Source organism: Anomaloglossus baeobatrachus, chromosome 3 (genome assembly GCF_048569485.1).
Source record: "Anomaloglossus baeobatrachus isolate aAnoBae1 chromosome 3, aAnoBae1.hap1, whole genome shotgun sequence".
In the NCBI taxonomy this organism is placed as follows: Eukaryota; Metazoa; Chordata; class Amphibia; order Anura; family Aromobatidae; genus Anomaloglossus; species Anomaloglossus baeobatrachus.
The window spans coordinates 565,162,473-565,182,920 of NC_134355.1; the positions used below are offsets into that span (position 1 = coordinate 565,162,473).

The 20,448-nt window shown below is 49.2% G+C and overlaps 1 protein-coding gene across 6 annotated transcripts in view; it reads right to left on the reverse strand.

The window, feature by feature from the left end:
* FAM168B (family with sequence similarity 168 member B) overlaps positions 1 to 10,425 on the reverse strand; it is a 53,623-nt gene extending 43,198 nt beyond the window's left edge. For 2 of the 6 annotated variants that reach the window (XM_075340918.1, XM_075340917.1), the window contains exons 1-4: positions 10,274 to 10,417; positions 8,482 to 8,538; positions 8,005 to 8,084; positions 658 to 741 (exon numbers count right to left, since the gene is read on the reverse strand). In XM_075340918.1, coding sequence (XP_075197033.1) covers positions 658 to 741; positions 8,005 to 8,074 — 154 coding nt within the window. In that variant the 5' untranslated portion in view covers positions 8,075 to 8,084; positions 8,482 to 8,538; positions 10,274 to 10,417. Of the gene's footprint in view, positions 1 to 657; positions 742 to 8,004; positions 8,085 to 8,481; positions 8,539 to 10,273 lie in introns of all 6 variants that reach the window. The other 4 variants (XM_075340916.1, XM_075340914.1, XM_075340915.1 and 1 more) reach the window with 4 other exon arrangements.
* Positions 10,426 to 20,448: the final 10,023 nt, after the last annotated feature.

The following is a 20,448-nucleotide window of genomic DNA, read 5'->3' on the forward strand; positions in this document are numbered from 1 at the left end:
TTGCTCAACACTGAAGTGACGTAAATGTGTAATAGCAGCAGCTGTGAGTGACTGACCTGAGAATGGTCGCGTGAACGCACCCTTACAATAGACCAATTCATTTTTTTTTTTAATTAAAAAAAACAGCCCCCCCTAAAAATAGTTCCTGTGAAAGTCCTACCCTGCACTGATGGGCTCATACAGTGGCTCCCATAGTGACAATGTCAAAGCATGAACCATATGACATTACCACACGACATTATGCCAGCATGTAGCAGCCTTACAGAACTGCACAGGACTGATGGGGAACAGAGCAGATTTTAGTAAGTATACAGATTTTTTTCCTTTTTTTTAAGTTACCACATTACCCATGTGCATTGCAGCAACACGGTAAGTGCAATGTGCTAAAATACAGCCGCAAAAGCCGGCCCCTCCCTGCCTTTATGCAGATTAAATAATTCTCGGCCAGCATACTCGGATGCATCACATTCCCAGCACCATCAGCAAGCGATTACTAACCATCAGTCCCTGAAATGGATGGCGGGAAGTGCTCGGATAATGTGTTAATGGAAGTGAGAATCTATCCACTCAAACAAGTTGTGTATATATGTTGTCTACTTGTCTTTATTTCCACCAAGCTGGAAAGGACCCAGCTACTTAGCACAAAGGTTTACTTACCAGATGGGAAGGCAGGATTTGTACCAGCATACATATTAGGAGAGTAGGCAGGAGCAGCGGCAGCGTACCCCATTGGAAAGCCTGCTAAAAAGGTCAAAAAAGTTAAGTCATTAAAGTTTCTAGATTTCATGATCTGTTAGGCTACTTTCACACATCCGGTTTGAGCCGTGCGGCTCAATCCGGCTGTGAAGCCTATGCAACGGATGCGGTGAAAACACCGCATCCTTTGCATACGTTTTTTACATGCGGCCGGTCCGGTTTTTGCCGCTTGCGGCATGCTACTGAGCATGCGCAGTGGCAAAAACCGCATGCGGCGGCCGGATGCGTTTTTTGCCGCATCGTGCCGCATCCGGCATCCATAGGGATGCATTGGGAAAAGCGCCACATCGGCCGGATGCGGCGCGATGCGGTTTTTTTTGCCGGAGCAAAAAACGTAGCAGGGAACGTTCCATCCGGCCGGCGCATCGGCTAAATCTGCCGCATGCGGCAAAAACCGGACCGAACGCAAGCCCATGCGGCACAATGCGGCACTAATTAAAGTCTATGCAGGAAAAACGCAACCGGCAGCAAAAAAAAACCGGTTGCGGTTTTCCTGCAAAGTGCCGGATTGTGCCGCATTGCAAAAGCCGGAGGTGTGAAAGTAGCCTAAGATGCACTAACGATATTATTCTGTAGCGCGCTATAACACAAACTAAACAGCAAATGCTCTTTCCTGAACAGACCTCCTAAGAGCAGAGAGGGGAAAAAAAAAAAAAAAAAAAATGAAATTATATTATACAGTGGCTTGCGAAAGTATTCGCCCCCCTTGAATTTTTCAACCTTTTCCCACATTTCAGGCTTCAAACATAAAGATAAACATTTTAATGTTATGGTGAAGAATCAACAACAAGTGGGACACAATTGTGAAGCTGAATGAAAGTTATTGCTTATTTTAAACTTTTGTAAAAAAAAAAAACTGAAAATTGGGACGTGCAATATTATTCATCCCCTTTACTTTCAGTGGAGCAAACTCACTCTAGAAGTTCATTGAGGATCTCTGAATGGTCCAATGTTGTCCTAAATGACTGATGATGATGATGATAACTATAACCCACCTGTGTGTAATCAAGTCTCCGTATAAATGCGTCTGCTCTGTGATAGTCTCAGTGTTCTTTTTTTAAGTGCAGATAGCATCATGAAGACCAAGGAACACAACAGGCAGGTCCGGGATACTGTTGTGGAGAAGTTTAAAGTCGGATTTGGATACAAAAAGATTTCCAAAACTTTAAACATCCCAAGAAGCACTGTGCAAGCGATCATATCGAAATGGAAGGAGTATCATACCACTGCAAATCTACCAAGACCCGGCCATCCCTCAAAACTTTCATCTTAAAGAAGGAGAAGACTAATCAGAGATGCAGCCAAGAGGCCAATGATCACTCTGGATGAACTGCAGAGATCTACAGCTGAGGTGGGAGAGTCTGTCCATAGGACAACAATCAGTCATACACTGCACAAATCTGGCCTTTATGGAAGAGGGGCAAAAAGAAAGCCATTTCTCAAAGATATCCATAAAAAGTGTTGTTTAAAAGTTTGCCACAAGCCACCTGGGAGACACACCAAACATGTGAAAGAAGGTGCTCTGGTCAGATGAAACCAAAATCAAACTATCAGGGCACAATGCAAAATGATCTGTTTGGTGCAAAAGCAACACAGCTCATCACCCTGAACACACCATCCCACTGTCAAACATGGTGGTGGCAGCATCATGGTTTGGGCCTGCATTTCTTCAGTAGGGACAGGGAAGGTGGTTAAAATTGATGGGAAGATGGATGGAGCCAAATACAGGACCATTGTTGAAGAAAACCTGTTGGAGTCTGCAAAAGACCTGAGACTGGGACAGAGATTTGTCTTCCAACAAGACAGTGATCCCATACATAAAGCAAAATCTACAATGGAATGGTTCACAAATAAACGTATCCAGGTGTTAGAATGGCCAAGTCACAGTTCAGACCTGAATCTAATTGAGAATCTGTGGAAAGAGCTGAAAACTGCTGTTCACAAACGCACTCCATCCAACCTCACTCAGCTCCAGCTGTTTGCAAAGGAAGAATGGTCAAGAATTTCAGTCTCTTGATGTGCAAAACTGATAGAGACATACCCCAAGCGACTTGCAGCTGTAATCGCAGCAAAAGGTGGCGCTACAAAGTATAAACATAAAGGGGGCTGAATAATATTTCACGCCCCAATTTTCAGGGTTTTTTTATAAAAATTTAAAAATAAGCACTAAATATCTTTCAGCTTCACAATTGTGTCCCACTTGTTGTTGAGTCTTCACCATAACATTAAAATTTTTATCTTTATGTTTGAAGCCAGAAATGTGGGAAAAGGCTGAAAAATTCAAGGGGGCCGAATACTTTCGCAAGGCACTGTATAAATTTATTCATATTCCGAACCTGGGGAGTTCATATGCCATAGCATTTGAAGTCCTAAAAAAGCCTATAGGGAAGGAAAAGCTTATCTAGAGCAGAACTAATTTTTTTTTGAGAGGTGGGGGGAGGTGCACAGTATTTGTTAAAAGGCAGATGTGGCACAATTTTTAGACTGTTTCAAAGTCAGAAAATTATAACTAAAACTATCAATGTGCAGATTTGTGCCAAAATTTGCAACATTTCCTAGTACTGAGTTGAAAAGGAACTTGTCACCAGGTTTTTTTTTTTTTCCTCAAGCTGCAGCCACCAGTGAGCTAGTATGTGTAATAAAAAAAATATTATTATACACACACATATATATATATATATATATATATATATATATATATATATATATATATATATATATATATATATATATATATATATATATATATATATATATATATATATATATATATATATATATATATATATATATACACCGTACTTTTCGGACTATAAGACGCACCGGACTATAAGACGCACCCTGGTTTTAGAGGAGGAAAATAGGAAAATAAAATTTTAAGCAAAAAATGTGGTCATGACACCACTGTTATGGGGCGAGGATCTGCTGCTGACACTGTCATGGGGGTAATGTCCCCAAATTCTCTACCAAGGTGCCGCATCCTGGTAATGATCCTCCTGCCTTGTATATAGAGTATATGTCCCTCATCCTGCTATATACCGTCATCCTGCCATATGGCCGCATCCTGCTATATACTGGCATATGGCCGCATCCTGCTATATAACCCATCATGGCATATGCGCCCATCCTCCCCAGATGACCCCCATCCTCCCCAGATGACCCCCATCCTCCCCAGATGACCCCCATCCTCCCCAGATGACCCCCATCCTCCCCAGATGACCCCCATCCTCCCCAGATGACCCCCATCCTGCCCAGATGACCCCCATCCTGCCCAGATGACCCCCATCCTGCCCAGATGACCCCCATCCTGCCCAGATGACCCCCATCCTGCCCAGATGACCCCCATCCTGCCCAGATGACCCCCATCCTGCCCAGATGACCCCCATCCTGCCCAGATGACCCCCATCCTGCCCAGATGACCCCCATCCTGCCCAGATGACCCCCATCCTGCCCAGATGACCCCCATCCTGCCCAGATGACCCCCATCCTGCTCAGATGACCCCCATCCTGCTCAGATGACCCCCATCCTGCTCAGATGACCCCATCCTGCTCAGATGACCCCATCCTGCTCAGATGATCCCATCCTGCTCAGATGATCCCATCCTGCTCAGATGACCCCATCCTGCTCAGATGACCCCATCCTGCTCAGATGACCCCATGCTGCTCATATTATACCCCATCCTGGTGTATGGCCGCATCCTGTGGCACATAAAAAAAAATAAACAAACATTCATACTCACCTCAGCTCACCTCACTCCCTGCAGCATCGCTCGTCCTCCGGTCTGTGTCAGCGACAGCGCCGCTGAGTGGTGCCGTCCCCGTTCTCCTGCAGCATCACTTGTCCTCCCGTCTGTGTCAGTGGCAGCGCAGCTGAGAGGAGCCGTCCCCGTTACCCTGCTGCATCGCGATCATCTCCTGTGTCTGTGCCGGCGGCTGCGTGTGGACATGTGCGCACAGCGATGATGTCATCGCTGTGCGCGCCGCTAGTCTCCACCCAGCCGACGGCACAGGAGATGATCGCAAGGTAACGGGGATGGCTCCACTCAGCGGCGCTGCCGCTGACACAGACGGGAGAACGAGCGATGCTGCAGGGGAGCGGTGAGTACTGTATACTGATTCACTGCACCCCGCGCTGATGATGATGCACGGGGAGCAGTGAATACAGCTGCACATGATCACTCCAGGCCGTAGTTGCCAGGGGTGATCATGCGGGCCGGCTGTTTATCCCCCGCCCATCATCCCGTCCACCTGTCAGTGCCTGCTTCAGCGCTGAGGGATGATGGGCGGGGGATGGGTGTGCATATTAAATGAGCGGGTCCACGTGGTCACGGCAGGCTGCTACAGCCTGCTCGTGTTCCCGATGACCCGCTGTACCGCAGCACCCTCATTCCCCGCAGCCACATTCAGACCATAAGACGCACCCCCCACTTTCCCTCAACATTTGGGGGGAAAAAAAGTGCGTCTTATGGTCCGAAAAATACGGTATATACACAGTTAGGTCCAGAAATATTTGGACAGTGACACAATTTTCGCGAGTTGGGCTCTGCATGCCACCACATTGGATTTGAAATGAAATCTCTACAACAGAATTCAAGTGCAGATTGTAACGTTTAATTTGAAGGTTTGAACAAAAATATCTGATAGAAATTGTAGGAATTGTACACATTTCTTTACAAACACTCCACATTTTAGGAGGTCAAAAGTAATTGGACAAATAAACCAAACCCAAACAAAATATTTCTATTTTCAATATTTTGTTGCAAATCCTTTGGAGGCAATCACTGCCTTAAGTCTGGAACCCATGGACATCACCAAACGCTGGGTTTCCTCCTTCTTAATGCTTTGCCAGGCCTTTACAGCCGCAGCCTTCAGGTCTTGCTTGTTTGTGGGTCTTTCCGTCTTAAGTCTGGATTTGAGCAAGTGAAATGCATGCTCAATTGGGTTAAGATCTGGTGATTGACTTGGCCATTGCAGAATGTTCCACTTTTCTGCACTCATGAACTCCTGGGTAGCTTTGGCTGTATGCTTGGGGTCATTGTCCATCTGTACTATGAAGCGCCGTCCGATCAACTTTGCGGCATTTGGCTGAATCTGGGCTGAAAGTATATCCCGGTACACTTCAGAATTCATCCGGCTACTCTTGTCTGCTGTTAGGTCATCAATAAACACAAGTGACCCAGTGCCATTGAAAACCATGCATGCCCATGCCATCACGTTGCCTCCACCATGTTTTACAGAGGATGTGGTGTGCCTTGGATCATGTGCCGTTCCCTTTCTTCTCCAAACTTTTTTCTTCCCATCATTCTGGTACAGGTTGATCTTGGTCTCATCTGTCCATAGAATACTTTTCCAGAACTGAGCTGGCTTCATGAGGTGTTTTTCAGCAAATTTAACTCTGGCCTGTCTATTTTTGGAATTGATGAATGGTTTGCATCTAGATGTGAACCCTTTGTATTTACTTTCATGGAGTCTTCTCTTTACTGTTGACTTAGAGACAGATACACCTACTTCACTGAGAGTGTTCTGGACTTCAGTTGATGTTGTGAACGGGTTCTTCTTCACCAAAGAAAGTATGCGGCGATCATCCACCACTGTTGTCATCCGTGGACGCCCAGGCCTTTTTGAGTTCCCAAGCTCACCAGTCAATTCCTTTTTTCTCAGAATGTACCCGACTGTTGATTTTGCTACTCCAAGCATGTCTGCTATCTCTCTGATGGATTTTTTCTTTTTTTTAAGCCTCAGGATGTTCTGCTTCACCTCAATTGAGAGTTCCTTAGACCGCATGTTGACTGGTCACAGCAACAGCTTCCAAATGCAAAACCACACACCTGTAATCAACCCCAGACCTTTTAACTACTTCATTGATTACAGATTAACGAGGGAGACGCCTTAAGAGTTAATTGCAGCCCTTAGAGTCCCTTGTCCAATTACTTTTGGTCCCTTGAAAAAGAGAAGGCTATGCATTACAGAGCTATGATTCCTAAACCCTTTCTCCGATTTGGATGTGAAAACTCTCATATTGCAGCTGGGAGTGTGCACTTTCAGCCCATATTATATATATAATTGTATTTCTGAACATGTTTTTGTAAACAGCTAAAATAACAAAACTTGTGTCACTGTCCAAATATTTCTGGCCCTGACTGTGTGTGAGAGATAGATATATATATATATATAGAGATATATATATATAGAGATATATATATATATATAGAGATATATATATATATAGAGATATATATATATATAGAGATATATATATATATAGAGATATATATATATATATAGAGATATATATATATAGAGATATATATATATAGAGATATATATATATAGAGATATATATATATAGAGATATATATATATAGAGATATATATATAGAGATATATATATAGAGATATATATATATATATATATATATATAGAGATATATATATATATATATATATAGAGATATATATATATATATATACACACACACACACACACATACACATATTTTTCAGATTACTGTATATAAGAGCCCAGGCCACGCTGTATAATGTAAAAACACCTTTATAATACTCACCTGGGGGGCGGTCTGGCACTTCGTCTATCCTGTGCAGTCGCAGTCATCCTTTTTCACCCTCATGTGGATGACATGTCCTACGTCATCCATACAGAGGCCACCACCTGCGCATTGTGATCTGCCCTACCGATGACAATGCAAAATACTGTAATGCGCAGGCACGGGGAAAGTCAAAGACCGCCCAGCCATGGACACTACAATACTTTGATCCCCCTTCAGTAGGGCAGATCACAGTGTGAATGCGCAGAAGCGCAATGGAGGCCTCTGTGTGGCTGACATAAGACACGTCATCCACATGGGGCTGGGAAGGAGGACAGTGACCGCACAAGATGGAAGAGGCGCTGGACCGAGAGCAGTGACGCCCATTGGACCCAACCGCCCCCTAGGTGAGGATTATAAAGGTCTTGTTTTACATTATACAGAGTTGCCTGGGCTCTTATTCTAGAATGCCATATATAAGAGTTCACTGGTGGTGGCCGCAGCTTATAAGGGAAAAACCTGGTGACCGGTTCTCTTTAAGGAATCTGCCAGCTTCATGCCTATGCCCATGCCAGTACACCAAAGTCGCTTTTTCAACTTTTGGCAAGAATAAGGCAAACACAGACTTTCGAGTAATTTAAGACTTTGTTTACACCAAACACTGTGGTAAATGGCTTTGAGAAATGCGGGTCATCATACTTACCAGGGTAACCAATACTTTTAGCATTTGCATAAGGAACCCCAGAAGACCCAGGGCTATAAACTGGGTTCATGATTGTAGAACTAAAAGAGAAAAACAGGCAGCAAATAAGGAAACAAGGCAAAAATATCAGATTGTGGCCTCAAGTGATCTACATGCATCATATCTGGGGAAAAAGGACTGGTGGTTATAGTAGTGAGAAAAGAGAACAGGGTTTTTTGTTTTTTTTTTTGTTTTTTTTTTAAGATAACAGCATGGTGGTAATGTTCCATATCAATTCTGTCCATTAATCCTAGAATATAGCCGATCTCACGCCAGCTGCAGAAAGGCACAGGGTAATGCCGGCCATTAGGATGTGTGTGGCAGTCATGGCTCTTATACACAGTAGCCATGGCACTGACGTGATCAGATCAGGGACACCGACATCGCAACCAGACAACCATTACACCACACGGTCAGTAGGAAAGAGACTATACTTACAAGGTTTAAGAAATTCTCTACGTGATCCGGACGAGTCAGGGATTCTCTAAATGTAAGCTACGAAAATAAGAGAAAACATTAGATTTCTAGATGCCTCCTGATCCTGCCCAGAGCACAACTACACAAGGAAATCCAGTAAGAACACGAACAATATGGAGGAATCTAACATGAAGGACAGTAGAGAAGCCACACAATCTGAAGGCAGAGGAAAAAAAAAAAAACAAAAACACATTGAAAGTGTAAAATCCCCGCACACATTTACAGGCTGCCTAGTCACAATCCAGACCGGCGCTGGTCATAGGAGCCGGCACCGTCCTTCAGGGCAGTCTCCAGGCCATGGCTGGAAGGCTCTCACAATACTGCACACCCCATGAAGACCTCGACAGTCATCAACGTCCTACAAGACGTCATGTCCCAGTTATACAACATAATGGCCTCCCGTCCTCGGCACATCAGACAGGGCGGCCTTTAGAGACTAGAGTCATTGGTGGTAGATTTGTTACCAGAGACTTGAAAAGACATAGAAATACCGCTGACTTCAGCAGTGCGTCCATAGCAACAAGTGTGCCTCACATGGATGGTACTGGGGCATCAACAGTGAGTGAGGGGGGCAACAGAGTCTAGTGGGGAGGAGCCAAAAGACAACCGGTCTAGTTGGGGGGTGGGGGAAGCCGATGGGTCTAGTTGGTGAGGGGGGGAAGCAGACGGACGACGGGTCTAGTTGGTGAGGGGGAAGCAGACGGACAGCGGGTCTAGTTGGTGAGGGGGGGGGAGCCGACTGACAGCGGGTCTAGTTGGTGAGGGGGGGGGAGCCGACTGACAGCGGGGCTAGTTGGTGAGGGGGGGGGAGCCGACTGACAGCGGGGCTAGTTGGTGAGGGGGGGAAGCCGACTGACAGCGGGTCTAGTTGGTGAGGGGGGGGGGAGCCGACTGACAGCGGGTCTAGTTGGTGAGGGGGGGGGGGAGCCGACTGACAGCGGGTCTAGTTGGTGAGGGGGGGGGGAGCCGACTGACAGCGGGTCTAGTTGGTGAGGGGGGGGGGGAGCCGACTGACAGCGGGTCTAGTTGGTGAGGGGGGGGGAAGCCGACGGACGGCGGGTCTAGTTGGTGAGGGGGGAAGCCGACTGACAGCGGGTCTAGTTGGTGAGGGGGGGGGGGGGGAAGCCGACTGACAGCGGGTCTAGTTGGTGAGGGGGGGGGAAGCCGACGGCGGCGGGTCTAGTTGGTGAGGGGGGAAGCCGACTGACAGCGGGTCTAGTTGGTGAGGGGGGAAGCCGACTGACAGCGGGTCTAGTTGGTGAGAGGGGAAGCCGACGGACGAACGGTCCAGTTGGTGAAGGGGGGGGGGGGGGGAGCTGAAGGACGAGCGGTCTAGTTGGGGGGGGGGGATGGGAGCCGATGGACGACACGTCTAGTTCGGCGGCTGAAGCTAAAGTCTAGTGGGGCAGGAGACTATTTGACGTTGAGCCCAGCTCCCTCCTGCAATCAACCTCTAGCCAGGATGCAGCAGGTCCAGCAGGGGGCCTGAGTAGAGGATGACTGCAGGAGGGGGAGGGGGTCCCGGCTGCTGCAGCGGGCATTCTGCAGATTACATGTCAGCCTCTCACGGGTCACGTGCAGGACACGAGCTCACACATGGATGCAGGATGCCAGCGCTTATATAATTATATAAGAGATGGGGCAGCTAGGCCGCAGTCCGGGCAGCCATGATACCTCTGCAGGTAGAGCACAGCAGAGCTGCGGGCGCTGAGCGGAGACCGCCACAGCCGCACACGGCCCGTCACCCCCTCACCTCCCGCGGTCACCTCTGGCTCAAGACGCCGCAGTCTCCACAGGCTCCGTGTCCGGATTTTTCCTTTCTTTGGGGACACTGCGCAGTAACAACCTACGGGCCCCTGACGTCACTTCCGGATGGGGGGCTCTGTGTCTCCCGCCCCGTGGTCTGGGTATAAGGGGGCGGGGCGAGAAGAGTAACTTGTCACGTGGTGTGTAAGTGCTACGTAGTCGGTCATTGGAGGCGAGTGTGGTCAGAGAGCTCTGGCTGTGGGGTGTGACGTGTCTGTGTGTATACGCGTGTGCCGCGTGCACCCCCTCTGCTGTGCACCCCCTCTGCTGTGCACCCCCTCTGCTGTGCACCCCCTCTGCTGTGCACCCTCGGAGCCCGGGCTGTCTGTATAGATGAGGGCAGCAGCGTTTTGGTTGCAGCACAGTGGCTGGGTTCATGACCTCTGCAGTGCGGCTTCCCCAGCAGCAGTATGGGGGGGGATTATATTTGCGGAGAATTATGTTTATTTTTTTCCTCAGTTCTTGTTACAATACACACAAAGGAAATTAACTTGTGTATAACAGAACGGATAATTGCAATTATTTTCAATTCCAAGCCTGCCAACATCAGGCTACAATGATTGGAAAGGTTTTCCCAGATACAAAGTTATGTATAGATGGAGCTGGGGTACAGAGTCCTGCATGGATGGGTCGGATGAGCATATGCAAGACAGACTGACTGCAGTCCAAAAATGCAGTCTGAACAGGTGCAAAACAGCATGACATAATCCCGAAACAAAAAAAAAGATAGACATTTGCTCTCTGAAATGCTAAATCATGTAAACAATGAATGCAATAATATACTGTATTTTTTTTGGATTATAAGACGCACTTTTCCTCCCAAAAAAATGGGAGGAAAATGAAGGTTGCGTCCAGGGGCGTAACTACCAAGGTCGCGACTGCGACTGGGCCCGGGAGCTTAGGGGCCCGCTCTGCAGATCAGCAAGCCGCTCCTTTCTGTGAGAGGAGCTGCGCTAATCTGGCGCAGACCACGCGGCCGCTGTATGAACCGGTGCCGCCGCTGACACCGGGCCACCCTGCCCGGTGTCAGTGGCGGCAGCAAGGCCCCCTCCCCCGTCATCACGCCCAGCAACAATGACGCGTGGAGCAGAGAAGGGAGAACGGAGCAGCGCTGGAACGAGGAGAGCGGTAAGAACTTGTTTCTTTTTTTTTTCCCCCCAGTGTGTACACGGTGGCCAGAGGCCATGGGGGGCTGCATTATAAATGGAGCATGGAGGGCAGCATTATACATGGAGCATGTGCTGGCTACATTATACATGGAGCATGGGGGGCTGGCTGCATTATAAATGGAGCATGGGGGGACTGGTTGCATTATACATGGAGCATGGGGGGCTGGCTGAATTATACATGGAGCATGGGGGGCTGGCTGAATTATACATAGAGCATGGGGGGCTTCCTGCATTATACATGGAGCATGGGGGGCTGCCTGCATTATACATGGAGCATGGGGGGCTGCCTGCATTATACATGGAGCATGGGGGGCTGGCTGCATTATACATAGGGGGGCTGGCTGCATTATGCATGGGGAGGCTGGCTGCATTATACATGGAGCATGGAGGGCTTGCTGTATTATACATGGAGCATGGGGGGCTGGCTGTATTATACATGGAGCATGGGGGGCTGGCTGCATTATACATAGGGGGGCTGGCTGCATTATGCATGGGGAGGCTGGCTGCATTATACATGGAGCATGGGGGGCTGGCTGTATTATACATGGAGCATGGGGGGCTGGCTGTATTATACATGGAGCACGGGGGGGCTGCCTGCATTATACATGGAGCATGGGGGGGCTGCATTATACATGGGGGCTGCCTGCATTATACATGGAGCATGGTTGGGCTGCATTATACATGGAGTATGGAGGGCTGGCTGTATTCTACATGGAGCATGGGGGGGCTGCCTGCATTATACATGGAGCATGGGGGGCTGCCTGCATTATACATGGAGCATGGGGGGGCTGCCTGCATTATACATGGAGCATGGGGGGCTGCATTCTACATGGAGCATGGGAGGGCTGCATTATACATGGAGCATGGAGGGCTGGCTGCATTATACATGGAGCTAGGGGGGCTGCTTGCATTATACATGGAGCATGGGCTGGCTGCATTATACATGGTATACTATATGAAAGGCTATACGGGAGCCATTATTGTATTTGGAGAACTATATACAAGGGGGACAAAGATACAAGCATGGGATGGGAACGTTTTGTGCTGAGGGAAAAGGGCTCTTTCCCTGAGCACCCAGCTTTCCCATGCTTTGCTATACATCTCTCAGCACCCAGCTTTCCCATGCTCTGCTATACATCTCTCAGCACCCAGCTTTCCCAAGCTCTGATATGGTGACGCTGGGTGCTGAGGACAAGATGGATATCAGAACATAGGAAAGCTGGGTGCTGATAGAAGGATTTCAGATCATGGAAAATCTGGGTGCTGAGGGTAAGAGCCAAGTGTCAGCGTCATTATCCCATACCCCGAGTGGCAGTGGCAGTGTCCCGTACCCCAAGTGTTTGTGTACATGGAGGGGGGGGGGGGAGGGGGGGGCCCAGGTCCGAACTTTGCACCGGGGCCCATCAAACTCTAGTTACGCCACTGGGTGCGTCTTATAATCCGAATGCACTGTACCAGGAGGTGGAGGAGAGGGGGCGCAGGAACTGTGCGGCGGGAGGTAAGGCAGGGGCATCCTGAAAATGTAGGTGGTGAAGGGTTGAAATAATGGCACCCAGAGGCGGCACATGTGCAGCTGCCGCTCTCTGCTCGAGACCTCATCTACGCACGTGCTGCCTCAAGAAAATTGATATCCCAGCAGCAGACTTAAGGAAAATGGCACCCAGAGGTGCCGTGTGCACAGATGAGATCTCGGCTTGTCATTGAGCCGATAGCTCAATATGCGAAAGAGACAACTCCAAGCGTCATTTTTCCAGCACCCATGACAGCACCACGAGAGAGGGGATCCGCCCTTCAAGGACAGGAAACCTGCAGGATAAAAAGGGGCGATACCTCTCCCCGCATCAGTTGGTTTCCTGTCCTTGAACAGGGAGCCTCCAGGGATCCACTAGATCCAGGATGGTCCTGATGGGCCGAAGATTCAAATCCGGCGCCCGGCCGGCCAGCCAGCTCTGGCAGCGGCACGGGTCCTGCTGCGGTCGGCCGAGGTGCCGTGGAGCTGCCGCAGCGGACCCACGGGGGTCAGGCCTGCGTGCGGGACGCCATCCTCCGGTGACGCCAGGACGGATTCCAGGCTCGAGGACGTGGTTTGGAGCCTGCGAGGACCAGGTGTGGAGCCTGCGAGGACCAGGTAAGGGCTGGTCGGCCCCAAGTGCTCTCCCGCCGCAACAAACCCACGGGGGTTCCGTCTGCGCGTGGGCTCCCTCCCTCCCCCCCCCTCTCCTTACCACCGGCGCCAGGGGCTGGGACGGAGGTGGCTGCTGCTGCGCTTCACTGCGGTGGCGTCCTCGTGGCTGCAGGCCCACGGGGGATGTGCCTGTGTGTGTTGGCGTCGGCCTGTTTCTTGGCCCTCACCTGGGAGTGGCGGCGCCTACCTGCAGCAAGTCTGAGGATGCACCACTGCAGCCCACGGGGGCTATGCCTGTGCATAACAGTGTCTCCCACGCTCCAATGCTACAGGAGCAGTGACGCTGTCTTACCTGCCCAGAGGTAAGTGGTGGTCTTTCCACAGTGTGCTTCGGGGCCTCACAAGTATCTGCCCGGCCACTCCGCAGGAGCGACAATGGGGGACGCGATCTTGAGGATGGCTGCTGCCGCATGGTGTGTGTGCGCAGGTGTGGGATCTTCTCTCGGTTCTCGCATGACGCTCAGCTGACGTCACCTCCCGAAAGAGACACAGGCTGTGTGCTGAGACTCGGCTGAAGTGAGACGAACTGAAGGCTTCACCCCCTCCGGTGGAATATGGAAGTCTCCGTGCTGCTGGAAACAGCTTCCAGGGTTGCATGTGGCCTGCGGGCCTGGTGTTGGAGACCCTTGGTGTGGGTCGGCCTCCGCGTTTAGCGACATGGCTCCTATAACGTTATGAATTTGAGTCCATACTTGCAGACTGCTATGTACACGGTAACAGCTCTGTGTTGAAGGACGGAGGGAGCTGGTTGCTGGCAGTTGCTGCTCTCATATGGCTCTTGTGGGTCGCGCTAAAATGACTGATAACCCTTTAGATGTGAGCATTCATGTCATTCAAAACAAAAAAAAAAAAAGAAGGGGCTCACTGAGGCAACCTCCAGTTCTGCTCCTACCACACAGCGCAGGCTGGCACGCAGTTGGGGTAGTGTGATTGCAAGCCTCAACACGGACGGGTATACTAGCTCATGTGATACTCTGGGAGGATCGGGCTGAGGAGATTGATCAGATGCCATCATTCCTCCTTCTACCCCAGTTCCGTCTCTGCATCAGAGTGGTAAGTGTCCTTCGTGAAAGTATGCTTTCTTCAGAGCCACTCTTACCTGGTTTTGGGGCGGACTCAATGGATACACTTCAATAACTGGACCACGCTCCCTTTAATCGGGAGATGTCTGTTACCTGGTCTCGGCAGTGGTGCCAGAAGGGTATTAACCATAACCTCTCAGGTGAGGTCTTGGATTAGGGCTGTCAAGCCCGAAGTTGGCTTGACGGTTTTGCGGCATCATGGCCTTCGGAAATTCAGGCCTGCCTTCCCTTCTTATGGGGACTCTGATAGGTCCGAGGGTGAGTGGAATTCTTCAGCTTCCACATCAATGTCCGACAGTATCTCGGGTTGTTCAGACTTCTCGATGGAGAACAATGTGACACTAGTGACTGTGGTCGGGCCCGCTACGGGCATCCCTGAAGTGGCACCCAAGAGATGTCTCGATTTCGTATGTTTGTGGCCTAGACGAGGGAAACCGTGATGCCTCCCGGTTGTTGATAATGTATAGTCCCTCATTGCTATATAAGGGACACAGGCGGATAGGCAAAGTTCAACCCAGACTGCCCTTTGAGGAAGCAGCTTGTTCCTTCTGTCGCAGGGCCCCTTAAGCTGACTGTCGCTGCTATCAGGATTTCAAATAGTCATCGGCCACTCTAGGCTGCTTGTTCCTGCCCTTGTTAGCTCACAGCGGCTCTACAGTTTGAGACTGGACAAGTAACAGCTGAAGGGATTGGGGGGCAATTCCCGGTTCTGTGACAAAGAGGGAGGTAAGGACTTACAGCGTTCTAGGATGGAAAGAACACCACTTCCTCAATTACCTGGGAATTTTCAGCTGGGGCTTGCAACAGCTAATGTAGCTGCTTACACAACGGAATCCCTGGCAGTATGAGTTGACCACATCAAGGATCGGCTATGCCAGAGAGCCCCTAGACCAGTGATGGCGAACCTGTGGCACGGCATGATGGGAATTGTAGTTTTGCAACAGCTGGAGTGCCACAGGTTCTCCATCACTGCCCTAGACGGATCATGTCCCCACTCCTCTTCTCACAAGGAGCGGCAGCGTTCCTTTTAGACTCATCTGCGGCCTCACCCTGACTGGCAACCAGTTCTCTCGTCATAAACCTGTTTTGGAATAGTGTCCAGGAGGTCCAGTGTGAACCATTTATTCCAGGCGGTCACATACCATTAGTGAATCTGACGGATGCATACTATCATGTCCAGTTCGACGTAGTTCAGAGTTCCTCAGAATAGCCTGTTTATGGAAGGAAACGTTCGATGTTTCCGGTATGCAACCCTTCCAAGGGATGACGATGGGCTGGGAGTCTTCGCAAGCTTTTCAGAAGTTACAGTGCAGGGAAGTGCTTATCATCCCTTACCTCTGCAACTTCTTGTTTGATGGCAGGCCTGCCTGTCATCGTGCCGCCTTTCTGCGGGAAGGTGTTCTTCCTGCTCACACGGGAAAGGCTCCTACACTAGGAGAATCAGGATTATGTCCGAGGAAAGTCCTAATTTTTTTTTAGGGCTCACTTAGAGTCAGAAGTTCAGGTATTTTGTCTTCCGGAATCCAGGCTGGAGAATCTTCCGGTCCTAATAGATCCGGCACCAGAGGCACCAAGGTTGTCCCTCAAAGGTGCTATGTCCCTACGGGGTTCCCTTACGTCCGCCATTGCGACAGTTCGGTGGGACCGGGCGCACACTGTAGTAACCTTCAGTGGGGACATGATTCAGTGGGACATATTGGAGATTCAAGCAATTGTTGGGGATCATTGACCAAGTGCATTGCACTCCAGCACATTTGAATCCCTATATTGCAGGTTGAACCAGTGAAGTAATGAAACATGCTTCATATGACCTGAGATCCTAAGGTGCTTGCTTTTTCCGCACGTCTTCAAAGAGGAGCCCGCTTTCGGGGTCAGCTGATCTGCGGTGTGTGGTCTGGAAGCGAATCCCATGGTTTGTTTTCTTTTCTTAAAATTACCAGGATATGGCTGGCTGTAGACTGAGCGGTGGGCTGGTCCCTACCCTCCCTGCCTGGTCGTCAGTTCCTATATGGAGAAAAGTAATCGGTTTGGCCTTTTTCGGCAGCAGCCGGTTGAGACGGGGGATGGGTCCTCCGTCAGTCCATCGTCACTTCGATATACGTTGCCTGTGTTCTGATAATAGACCTCTTTGTGACCTGAAATAAGGTTCACTGGTTCTGTTCTCTAAATCCTCGGGATCAACCTCATGTGGTGGACGCCCTGCTGTTCGAATGGAGATGTGACCTTGTTGTACCTCTCCACTCATAGCCTGTTTCCAGCCGTGTTGAAGAAAATCCTGGAGAACAGGGCAGTGATGATCCTGATAACGCCATTTTTTTGCCAGATTTACCATGATTCTATTCCCTGGTAACTTGTCGTTCTCCAGGCCGGGGGTCCTGCTGGTCCTCCTCACTCAGGTTCCAGATCTTCACCCCCTGTCAGGCATATTGCATCTTACCGTGTGGTCTTTTTTGAAAGGTCACCTTACGAATCAGGTTTTTCTCTTGTTCTTGTACCTACTCTTCTTCGGAGTAGTAAGCCGGTTAAAAAACAAAACAAGAAAAAAAAAAAGGGGGAGAGGGGGCCTGGACAATATTGTTGTCTTCCAAGGGTGAGCCCCGATAGACCAACAACTGTTGCGGTAATCTTAGAGTTTTTCCGGAAGGGATTGACACTGGGTCTGTTATTACGTTCCCTAAGAGTTCTAATATGGGCCCTTGCAACCTGGTACCATTGTGTACTGTCTGGAGTCCGCTGGACTCCCGGTTTGTTCGGATATGGTCTAGCCCTCTGCGCAATGTATCTTGCCCCCTTGGGGCCTTATTCTCGTCCTATCTGCCCTGACAAAGCCCCATTGATCCCTTGGAGTCCATGTCATTTAACTACTCTGTCTCTGAAACAGACTTCCTGACACCTTCACATCAGCTTGTAGGGTTAGTGACTTCCAGGCCCTATCTTAGTTCCACCATTAGGCTATGTGCGCACAGTGCGTTTTTCGCGGCGTTTTTAGGCTAAGTTCACACAGTACGTTTTTCGCGGCGTTTTTGCGCAGTTTTCGGGTGCGTTTTTGCTCAGAAAACTGCAAGACTTGGCTTCCCCAGCAAAGTCTATGGGTTTTCATTTTTGCTGTCTGCACACAGCGTTTTTTTTTCAGCTGCGTTTTTGTGGTGCCACAAAAACGCAGCATGTCAATTATTCCCGCGTTTTTCACTGCGCTTTTCATCCATTGAGTGCAATGGGATATTGAAAGACGCAATGAGAAACGCAAATAGGTGCGTTTTGGTGCGTTTTAGTGCGTTTCTAAGACCAAAAACGCAGCTATAAACGCAGGAGGTGGGTACTAAAGTGACATGTACAGGAAGAGGATTCCTTCTGTCAGTAAACACAGAAGCGTGAATCCTCCCGGTACCGTCACCGCTGCCTCCACCTCCCATTCTGTGCATGTATGCTGCCGTGCGGCGCCATGTCTGGGCGGGAGGTGGAAGCGGCTGCAAAATCAAAAGTGAACAGTAAAAAAAAAAAGTTATACTCACCTGTCTGCAGACTCCCGGTGCCATGCCCGCTCCCATCTCCTCCCTGTCCCGCCGCTCCGGGTGTGTGCAGTCTCCCCGGGTGCGTATGCCTGCAGGATGAAGGACCTGGCGATGGATCACCTGATGCAGTCACCTGACGCATCAGCTGATCGTAAGTCTCGGGCTGACGCTGGCGCCAGGCCGGCTTTACCTATCAGCGGATGCATCAGGAGACTTCATCCCTGATTACCGGCAGCTGCTGCAGCGATCGGACGGGATCAGAGTCCGCTGCAGGAGCTGCCGGTAATCAGCACATAAGTGAGTATTTTTTTTTTTTATTATTTTTTTTTGCACTGATGCTTCAGCTGATTGTATAAACGGCTTTTATACAATCAGCTGATGTGTGATGTGATTCAGGCACTTGATCCTGCCACATCATCTGATCGCTTTGCCTTCCAGCAAACCGATCAGATGATATTGGATCCGGATTGGACGGCGCGGGACCCTTGACCCAGGATTACTGCGGAGGGGGGGTTCTTTATTTCAATAAAGATGGAGTCACTAATTGTGTTGTGTTTTATTTCTAATAAAAATATTTTTCTGTGTGTTGTGGTTTTTTTTATCTTTACTAGAAATTCATGGTGGCCATGTCTAATATTGGCGTGACACCATGAATTTCGGGCTTAAGGCCAGCTGATAATATACAGCTAGCCCTAACCCCATTATTACCCAGTGAGCCACCAGGCATCAGGGCAGCTGGAAGAGTTGGATACAGCGCCAGAAGATGGCGCTTCTATGAAAGCGCCATTATCTGGGGTGGCTGCGAACTGCAATTCACAGCGGGGGTGCCCAGAAAGCATGGGCACCCTGCACTGTGGATTCCAATCCCCAGCTGCCTAGTTGTACCCGGCTGGACACAAAAATTAGGAGAAGCTCACGTCATTTTTTTTTTAATTATTTCATGAAATTCATGAAATAATTAAAAAAAAGGGCTTCTCTATATTTTTGGTTCCCAGCCGGGTACAAATAGGCAGCTGGGGGTTGGGGGCAGCCCGTACCTGCCTGCTGTACCCGGCTAGCATACAAAAATATGGCGAAGCCCACGTCATTTTTTTTGTTTGGGGGGGCAAAGAAATCCTGCATACAGTCCTGGAAGGAGGATGCTGAGCCTTGTAGTTCGACAGCTGCTGTCTGCTCTCCTGCATACACTATTGGTTGGAGGATGCTGAGCCTTGTAGTTCTGCAGCTGCTGTCTGCTCTCCTGCATACACTATTGGATGGAGTATGCTGAGAATTGTAGTTCTGCAGCTGTCTGCTCTCCTGCATACACTAGTGGAGAATGAAGAACATATTGAAGAAGGAAATTACATCAGACCTTTTTTTTTTGTTCACTGATAAAAAACACATAAAGACGCAGTGAGCAAAAATGCAGCAAAACGCAGCAAAAAACGCACCAAATCGCAGCAAAACGCGCACGTTTTTTGCCGCGTTTTTTTGCCGCGGGTGCGTTTATGTGCGGTTTTTGCCGCAAAAAACGCACAAAAACGCAGCGTCAAAAAAACGCAGTGTGTGAACCTAGCCTTAGGCGTTTTTCGGGTGCGTTTTTGGCCTCAAAACTGCAGGACTTTGCTTCCCCAGCAAAGTCTCTGAGTTGTCATTTTTGCTGTCCGCACACATCTGGTTTTTTCTTACCTGCGTTTTTGAGTTAAAAAAAAAAAATGGACATGTCAGTTCCTTCCTGCGTTTTTCTGCGTTTTCCCCCCATGCAATGCATTTGAAAAACGCAGCAAAACGCAGAGATCAAAAACGCAGCAAAACGCAGCCAAAAACGCACCAAATCGCGGCAAAAATGCATGCGTTTTTTGATGCGTTTTTTCGACGAAGGTGCGTTTTTAGCGGCCAAAAACGCAGCGTCAATAAGACGCAGTGTGCGAACCTAGCCTTACTCAGCTTTCAAGGATAAGGTGTCCTGAAACCTGCCCCTCCTTGCCTCCTGATAGTACGTCATGTTTTCTTAATTCAAAAGGGAATTGTTCTTCCATCCTTTGGGATAGTCGGCAAGATCAGGAAGAGGAGGGGGGGCATTGCCTGGACATTAGCGGTTCCTTATGGAATATCTGTCTGCAGCAGAGGCAGGTCCGATTTGTTTTCTTTCAGGGTGATAGCTAGACTCTCAAGGCTTGGTGGGTGGATCT